At 29.9% G+C, this 9,241-nt stretch overlaps 1 protein-coding gene across 1 annotated transcript; it reads right to left on the bottom strand.

Moving 5' to 3' along the window:
- Nucleotides 1-2,914: 2,914 nt before the first annotated feature.
- On the bottom strand, nucleotides 2,915-7,275 carry LOC124910243 (amino acid transporter AVT1D-like). Its single transcript, XM_047450861.1, has 11 exons — nucleotides 7,007-7,275; nucleotides 6,494-6,735; nucleotides 5,917-6,131; nucleotides 5,374-5,397; nucleotides 5,108-5,288; nucleotides 4,809-5,028; nucleotides 4,561-4,696; nucleotides 3,809-3,977; nucleotides 3,694-3,737; nucleotides 3,514-3,576; nucleotides 2,915-3,125 (listed from the first exon to the last, which is right to left on the bottom strand). Exons 1-11 carry the CDS (start codon nucleotides 7,189-7,191, stop codon nucleotides 3,027-3,029), a joined length of 1,578 nt encoding a protein of 525 aa, XP_047306817.1. The 5' UTR covers nucleotides 7,192-7,275; the 3' UTR covers nucleotides 2,915-3,026.
- Nucleotides 7,276-9,241: the final 1,966 nt, after the last annotated feature.

The following is a 9,241-nucleotide window of genomic DNA, read 5'->3' as shown; positions in this document are numbered from 1 at the left end:
TAATTGGCTATACCAACATTCTATCATGTCATCATTATTTTAATTTAGGTTATTATGACTCTTAATCTTTCGTTTCTTTAATAACAAAATATTTTTTCACTATTCACTTTTTATTTTCAAGAATAATATTTCTTCATCTTTATTTTACTTCAATCTTCTCTTTAATTTTTATTTTTTTTGAATTATTTCTATTTTTTTTTTTGAAAGTTCATGTATATAATAACAATAAATTTGTTATATTATTCAACTTTTATCACCTAACTATTGTGTTTTTAATATTTAATATATTTAGAAAATAATAAATAAAAATTCATATTTTAATCGGGTAATTTGGGTTTCCATCGGGATTGGGTACCTAGCGAATTGGGGATGAGAATACAAATAGATATATCCGTCGGGTTCGGAGTCGGGGATGTGTAATAAAATAAAAATCGGGTTCAAGGATAAGTACTTACTTCATTGCCCCGGTGGTGGGTAGGATACAGTGTTCTCATTCCTAATTGCTAATTACTTTCTATATTGTTTGGTTGTTGTAATTATATTGTGTATCCCTTTTGTATTGATTTAGTTAAGTAATATAATGATACAATTATTTAATGGTCTAATGAAAAAATGGTTTAATGCTAACTGTGGGAGTTTTTCTCAAGATAGGACGTTAATTTACTGGTTTATTTTTAAACATTCACTCACATTTTTATCACTGTCCCTCTTTCTCAAATTCTCAAATTCTCATTCTTGTGTTTTATAATAGGAGGTTCTTCCTTTGATTCATTCAACTTCTTAGATCAAAGTTGTTCTTTAAAATTACCCGATTATAGTAATTAATTTCCCTACTCCTACTAATATTGCAGTACACATTGTCCCAGGTGATACTATTATGAGTCTATGATTGAGACAAATGATTGTATAATTTTAAATTTTGAAGGTGTTTTTCAAATAGCTGAGTGAAATCCCTACCACTCATATTGAATCTGTTTCTGAAATCCTTGATGATACCATCAATCCAAAACCAAATGGAATTGATCGTAGCCTTTTTGGATCTCACAATTTAGACAATGAGGGTGAGAATGATAATGTTACGAAAGTAAAAGAACATTTGGTGCAGGTAGAAAATGATATCGATGTAAGAATAAAAAAAAGACCGTATCGAGGGAACACAATAATTATAGGTAAATGTACTAATGAAATTAATCTAATCCAATATGAGGATCTTGTCTTGTGACGCTAAGAGCCTCAATTATGTAACTCATGCGATACTTCTATTTTGATGGTCATATTATCTTTATATTCAAGTATGAAATTTGAGTATTTGATAAACTTTATGCTTAATTTCTTTGTTATATTTGAAGCAATTCAATTTGTCATTGGATTTCATTACAATTTTAGTGTGTTTTTTTCTTGAAGGTCAATGAATCATCTTTGCTCTTAAGTAATTTTCTTTTTGCTGAGATCTTGCTTATGAGAGGATTTTGTTCACAAGCATGCATGTTATTTTTGGCATTGAAGCTTGATTCTAGTTAGTCTTATACAGCAGTGTTCTTTTTAAGGTTGTTTTTGTGTTTTTAGACAAAAACAAATATCAAGCATTCTATAAAAATAGAGGTTAGAAAGACATTTCACCGCATAATGTTATGGAGTACCTTAACGAGTATCTTGTCGCTTTTATTTGTGTGATATAATCATTTTTCACATTTGAAGTTTGTCTTAATTTGCTACTTATTTTGTTTTTGTTTGATGTCTTAAATTGAGGATACGATATTCTTCTTCAATAGGCATTTCTAATTGTTTTCTTTACATTATTGGATTATATCTTCAAGTATATTTTCTCCTTATTAGTGAGTTGCGATCTTCCAGATTAAGAGTGTAACGAAAAATATATCTTTTTAAAATAAATAAATAATGTTGTCTATTTCGTTTTAGATAAATGTATTCGTTCCACTATCTAATAATTCATTTTAAAGTTTAATTTTAAAATTGATAGTGTAAAAATTAAAAAACTTCTATTTGATTGAATTGTAAATAGAAAGATTAAAGATATATTGTAGAAAATACATATTGTTATAATAGTTTATGTATTTATAAGATTAGTAGAACTCTTAACTGAATCTAAAATGAAAAGATAATAGGTAAAAAATGAAGTAATATGAAAATAATAATAAAATATATTTAAACTTAATAATTAATTTTGACAGTTTTTATTTTTGTTTAGATTGTGATGACATAATAATTACTAATTATTTGAATCTAGTTGTTAATATTTCATCATCACATTTGAACAAGATAGTGAGCACAAAATGTGAGATTCTTGGTGTTTAGTAGCAAATTGTTGTACTTAATTGATATTTGAATATGAACAACTTTTTTTCGAACAAATTAAAAGTTAATTTCAATATGTTTTGTGCGTGTATGAAATATCGGTTGACTAATGTGAATGCGACACCAATATTACCGCATAACAAAACTAAGGAAGAAAAATGTAAAACTCGAAATTCACTAAGTATATATTGAATAAAACAAAGATTAGTACGATATTCAAATGAAGTATCCGAACAATAATTTGCTGTTTATTTTGAAACTATGATAACCTTGGCTAAATTATTAATTGGGTACACATTATTTAGACACAAGTTGCAGTCCCTGGAGTCATATATTTTGTTTTTCAAGGTTCTTATTTTGTTTGACAATAGATAATGATAAAAAAAATTATAATAAGTCATGACAATTTGCTATGAGTTTATCAATGTAACAGATACATAAACAATTCAAAAGGAGAGCCATCTCCAATCTACATCACAATCTTCAAGGTCAAGCTTCTTGTAAAAACACAAATTCATTCAAATTCTAAAACCTCTCAGTTGGTAATTGCAACTTGAAAATGTCGATACAAATAGTTGTATCAAATAGAGTTAAACAAACAAAAATGAAAATAGTACATTAATTGAAACAGAAGTAACCATAAATCCATCTGATTAAATACCAGCTAGCTAGCTATTTCTCAACAATTTAGAAAACACACATTGAGTTCATCATTGCCCCTTCTCTTCTCCTGCACTTGCAATAGCTGAATAAGTTCCCACCAAAGCACAGAAAAGGCCAATCATCATTATCACAACATTAGTTGCAACCTGCATTTTATCAAAATGAATCTCACTATAATCACAACTAAGCCGATCAGAATGAAAACGAAAAGATAGAAGTTTATTTTGTTTCCTTAACTTGAATTAGAAAGTTCATTTTGCTTACTCAAAGTGCATCCTCAATTTTAAAAAAATGGCTCAAATTATTGTAGCCAATTTTTGTTAATTCTGTTAAGTTTTTAAGCCATCTCTAAACAACTAAAATATCTTTTATTATTTCTGAAATGCATATGATCAATAGACTAATGTAGTTAACAAAACAAAAGATAACGACCATTTTTAAAAGTTTAGAAGCAAAACGAGGTTATAGTGTAAGTTGAGTAAGCAAAATGAAATTCAGCATGAAAACAAGTACTTGAACAAGATTATTAATTACCTCTAAATTTGATAATCGACCCCGGGTGATGCTCAGGTAGCAGGCACAAGGATAAACGATAGACTAAATCAATTTTAACACAAGAAGATGTTAGCGAGATCAAATAATAAAATGTTGTGAATAAATTCTTTTATTAATTATAAAAGTAGAAGAAGTTGATAATAGGTAAAATAAACATACAAGAAGCATCACAAGGAAACTCCCAATGAAAGCCATTACAGATCCTGGAGGCAAAATATGCAAATAATCAGGTGATGGAAACAATTAAAATCTTAAGAAGCATTTATTTTCTTACCGAAGTAGGGAAATGATAGTGCAACTACAAAGGTAGATGCAACCAGTATTGTTCTTATGATTATTGATCTACCATAAGAAGAACTGAGCTTGGCTGATGGCAACAGTTCCTCGATACTGAACGCAATGGGAGTGATTGTCAATGCATACTTTGTCAGAGGAGCAATGAACTGAAAAACAAATTCAACTGGTTTAGTATGCTATACTTAGAGCTTGTTTGATATAAAAGTGGATTATACGGGTTAACTACTAAAAACATCCTATGTATTTATTACAAAATGGAATACAACATAGAGTTAGAGTATTTCAATTGATCATTTGATTATTGATGAAATTATTGATAATCGGATAAAGGGTTATTTGGATTTAAGCAAACGCCTTAATTTCAAGGAAAAAAAATCAAATTTTGTTGCTTCCTAAACTTGCGCAGACTCGTTTTAAATTACTTTTGTCGTCATTTTATAGTTAACTCCGTTATTGTCTTGATAAGCATTTTAGAAACAAAAAGATAATTTAATAAGCTAACGGAGTTAACCAATTTCTAAGGCGAAAAGTAATTTCAATCACTTTTTAAAGTATAAAAGCAAAATGAGTCTGACACAAATAATTGAGGAAGTAAAACAAGTGTTCGATGAAAGTTTAGGAATAAATTAACTTCCATCCTAATTTGGAACTATAAAAGAATATCATACTTGATGACTAAATTATTATTGTTATTTGAGAAAGTAAGCTCTTGATGAGAAAATTAATTACCATCGTCCAAGCAGCAACTTTGGAGGCGGTAAATTCAGGTGGCATGTTTAATGTGAATTGAGACTTTGTTTCATCACCAAACATAAGAAAACCACATACTGCAACCCCAGCATACAAAAGAGTGGATGAAATGAAGCTGCAATAGTATCAAAACATGCTTATTAGAAAATCTTGTGACAACTGAAAAAAAAAAGAATAATTTCAATTTTTCAGTTAGATCATGATATTCCAAGTTAGCTCTTACTCACCTGATTATAAGCACAGAGGGGAATCTTGATGGGTCCTTCATTGAAGAATAGATATTTGGAAAAACAGAATGACTGCCATAGCAGAAACCAAAGAGGCCTATTGTGATAGGTAGCTTTGCAATTTCTAAAGCTCTATCATTTGGATGGAAACCAACATTGTCAATTGTTCCAACCCAAAACAAGCAAACTGAAACTAGAATTGCTGTTACTACTCCACCAACTGAAATCGTTTTATAAATGGGTCAGTCATATGATAATATATTCAAAAGAGTAATAAGAAAACAAAGAGAATGACAAACCTGAAAGATATGAAAGCAGGCTTAGATTTCGAAGCCACACAGTTGGAAGAATACAGAGAGTTGATATTATAACACAGAGTTGAAATGAATCAAGGCTACTTCCAGCAAAACTCATATTAGCATTTGGCATAAATGAAGAGAGATTATCACTCATCATAATCAAGTACTCCACGCAAGAAGACTGTAAATTAAAAACAGAACCTATGGTTTAATAACTTAATTTGGAGCAATTCAAAAAATGAAGGAGAGAGCCAAAAAATGCTTACGTATAACTCCATGTACAAGGTTATCTGCAAGAAAGTATAAGAACACAAGAAGTTAAATATTTACAATCAGAAATTCTTAGGCATGTGTTTTGTTATAGATGAATTGGCTTAAAAGGTTGAACTGAATTTAGAATTGAATTTTGACAGAATTAAGATAAGTATATTTCTTCTACATTGAATTCCATTTAAGCAAAAAATTCAATTCTTAATCACATATTTAAACTCCATCACTGCATTTTGTTCTTCAAGCCCCCATACTATCCCTCAATTCTTAATCACACACATTCTATTAATGCTGTGTTTGATTATATTTGAAAATGACTTTTAGATGCTTATAAGTATTTAGAAAAGAACAAAAAGTTTAAAGAAAAAAAGAAGAAATCTTTTAAGAATACAAAATTCTATGATTTTCCAAACATAAACATTGAATTGAAATTCAATGTCAATCTTTATAGACCTGGAATTATAATATTATTTCCAATTCTAATTTCAATTCTCGCCATCCAAACACAGTGTTAAAGTATTTAATGTCGTCAAACTTACAGCTAAGATTATGCGACCAGACACTCCAAATGCAGCTTGGCCAATATCCGGGTAAGTTTTGAGATCACGTGAACTTTCTAGACATCTTTTTAACAGAACTCCAGTGTAGCAAGTGATCATTCCCAGTATAAAAAGAATGGAGAGACTCCACCACCCTCCCTGTTTGAGTGCATAAGGTGTGGAAACAAGCCCAATTCCACACAGAATATTGATTGCTGCATTCATATATAGATCAAATATACACGAGTAAGCATCTTAAAGTGCTTGAAGAATTAGTCTTCCTTTAGGATATTAGTCATTAACCAACGAGTTTATGATGACAAATGTTATTACAAACATTTTGGTATTCTCTATCGGAAACGTGAGCTTCACGTTTCCCATTGATTAATGAAAAGATACTCAATTTTAAAAAATAGTCATTACCAAGATGAATCAATCGATTTATGAGATTAATCACACTATTTATATTCATAAAGTGCAATAAAATAATACTTGGATGCTTAGTGTTAAGTTATGTTGCTGTCCATGCAAAAGAACAATATACAAAACAAATAGCAGAAGGAGATGCAAAGTTTACCATTTAGGACTGTCTGGAGATATGAACATTGCTCGCTTGGTGGTGGTAACTCATCCACAAAGAAGCCAGTCTGGGAAGAAATTGGCTTATCAATCAAGGGCATCCCAATTTGTCCTTCATTGTCTGGATTTTCTACTGTAACTAAGGGTGTTGTCAGTAGAGAATCGGAATTGGAAGACTGAGATCCCCTTAAAAAGCTAAAGGAATTTGTATTTATAGTCGAATACATATCAATTGACTGCCTGCACGTATAACCAATCAAACATCATCACGTTTTTGACAAAGCTAAAATATCCATGAATGTTTGAGCTGTATGATTAATTAGGTCAAGGAAAAACCAATCTATTCATTCATTTTCAGCAGCAACTTAATAGATAACATTCAGATGTAAGATTAACATCAGCTAATTCTTAAACATTGAGCAATTCCTAGTCCTTAACTTCTACACCTACATGACAATTTCTAACAATGAATAGAACATACACAAACACAAAACATACAATGGCGCTATACCTGTAACTTTGAGGCCATAATAGCTCGTCGGAATCAACGTAGACTCCGGAAGCGTGTCGAGAGTGATCAACCGAGTCGGAATCCGAGTCATCCTCGCTGTCGCAGGCTCTTTGCGCCTCATTCTCTTCATCATCGGTCTCAAACTCAATCCGGCGATCCGGTCCAAAATCGTCATCTCCTTTCATATCTCTTTTCTCAACAATCTAGCTATATCGCCGATCTGACCGTCTATATCTATATCTTTCTGAATCGAATGATTGGCGAATGACGATAGCTAGAAATAATGCGCGATTATGCATGCAAAGCAGATGAAGTAGTCTGATACATACATACACACGTAGAATCACCGACTCCAAGAGCAACAAAATCGTAGAGTTCTAGAGAGAGAAAGAGAGGTTCAAGCGAAATTCAACAAATTGTCAAGTTTTAGAAATGCTTTTGATATGATTACGATTAGATTGTGCGTAATTATCTCTTCTCTCTCAAGAACTTGTTATAATTCTTTTGGAAAACTTCAACATTTAAGAATTAATTCATCATTATTAATTAATTACTAATTACCAAAAACAATTATGTATTAATTAAATTTGCATTATTTTATTTTATTTTAATTTATAAATAACGCATTTTCAATTTAAATAATAATAAATAATTTTTTACCTTATGAATTATTTTATTGCTATATATGGACTTTTTCCTTTATTTGAAATAAATAAATAATAAAAATATTAATTATAAATATCAAGAGATATTCCTTATAAAAAAAGTGATCATTTTCTTTCTATAAGAGGATTTTTTCTTTATCCCATTTATGAAATTTTATCCTAGAAAAAAATCAGAATATAATTCTAATATACATAATAATCGCAATAAATAATTAAATATATATGAAGTGCAGCTAGAAATGTATGTTTTTCATTTTTATTTAATTTGTCTCTCTTGCATGCATATTGCATAGTACAATAGAAGCAAATAAGCTGACTAAGGTATTTTTTTAATTAAGCTTTCTTATTGGTTGGATTTAATTGAAAATAAATTAATAAAAGAAGAAAGAAAGCATATAGTAACAGCTATGGAGGGATAAGAGTATGTTTGATTACATTTTGTAAAAACAAATAAAAGCTTTGTTTGATTTTAAGTATGTTCTTAAAGCTTTGGCTTGACTTAATTTAGTAATGAATTTGTTTGATTTGTGTTAAATTTGTTTTGATTTAACTTCTCTGGTGAAGATCTCTAAATAGTCTAATACATGTAAAAATGGAAGTTTGAGATAAAAAAGAATTATAAGTTGAGGTGGAGACAATTTTTTAAACATCGAAAACACACATGGTCAACATGGTCATGAGCGGAGATTTTGTGATGTTAAGGAAGATTATTAGTAATGTGGATAATTACAATTTATGTAAAAGAGATTGCGAATAAGTAAAATTTATTAGAACCGAATAAGTTAAATTTGATTCTAAGCAAGTGAAATTGGATGAAAACGAATGAATAATTTTTTTCACGAACTAGTGAAATTCGGTGGAATCGATCTATTGAAGTTCAATTCGCAATCTCAAGTTAAATTTGATTCTAAGCAAGTGAAATTGGATGAAAACGAACGAATAATTTTTTTCACGAACTAGTGAAATTCGGTGGAATCGATCTATTGAAGTTCAATTCGCAATCTCTTTCGATAAAACAATAAATGATCATGGAAAGCATAATGGAGGCAATTTGGAGAGTTAGTAAGTCTTTAAGATTATTTTTTTTTATTTTTAGTGGTATTGCATTATAGTACATTGTAAGTTATAGTTTCAAACTAAAACATAAATTTCAAGGCGGTTATTACAATGTGAGATTCAAGAGAAGATGAGTAATAAATGTTTGTAAGGTATCAGAATAGTAGTTACAAACAAAAAGTATTGACCCTAACTTATCTTCCAAAAGGGAAAAAAATCTCTAAGAGGCAGCAGTTGCGAGTTCAGGTGCGGTTAAATCATTATCTAACTCTGTCTAGGGTTGGCGGAGTTGGTAAGAAGCACGGTTGGCGATAAGTTGGTACTGATTTTCTATTCAAAAAATCTCTTTCCCGGAACTGATAAATCAAATATAATAAGAATGTAGGCACACATTGGCACAACTCGATAAATAAGAGATGTACTATCTGATCGAATATTATTTTTCTGAATATTATTAAAAAAATAGGTCAATTTAATAGAGATTTAACAATTAAAGAACAATTATTTGGGATTC

This window comes from Impatiens glandulifera, chromosome 7 (assembly GCF_907164915.1).
Source record: "Impatiens glandulifera chromosome 7, dImpGla2.1, whole genome shotgun sequence".
Classification (NCBI taxonomy): Eukaryota; Viridiplantae; Streptophyta; class Magnoliopsida; order Ericales; family Balsaminaceae; genus Impatiens; species Impatiens glandulifera.
The sequence above is the reverse complement of the archived record's forward strand: the minus strand, read 5'-3'. Positions and strand labels throughout refer to the sequence as shown.

Excerpts from the sequence above, each read along its gene's own strand:
- LOC124910243 (XM_047450861.1), bottom strand. The coding sequence starts at position 7,191 with ATGAAAGGAGATGACGATTTTGGACCGGATCGCCGGATTGAGTTTGAG. Across the intron at positions 6,736-7,006 it reads TTATGGCCTCAAAGTTACAG|GCAGTCAATTGATATGTATT; the intron begins GTATAGCGCCAT and ends TTATACGTGCAG. Across the intron at positions 3,126-3,513 it reads GTCGATTATCAAATTTAGAG|GTTGCAACTAATGTTGTGAT; the intron begins GTAATTAATAAT and ends GATAAAATGCAG.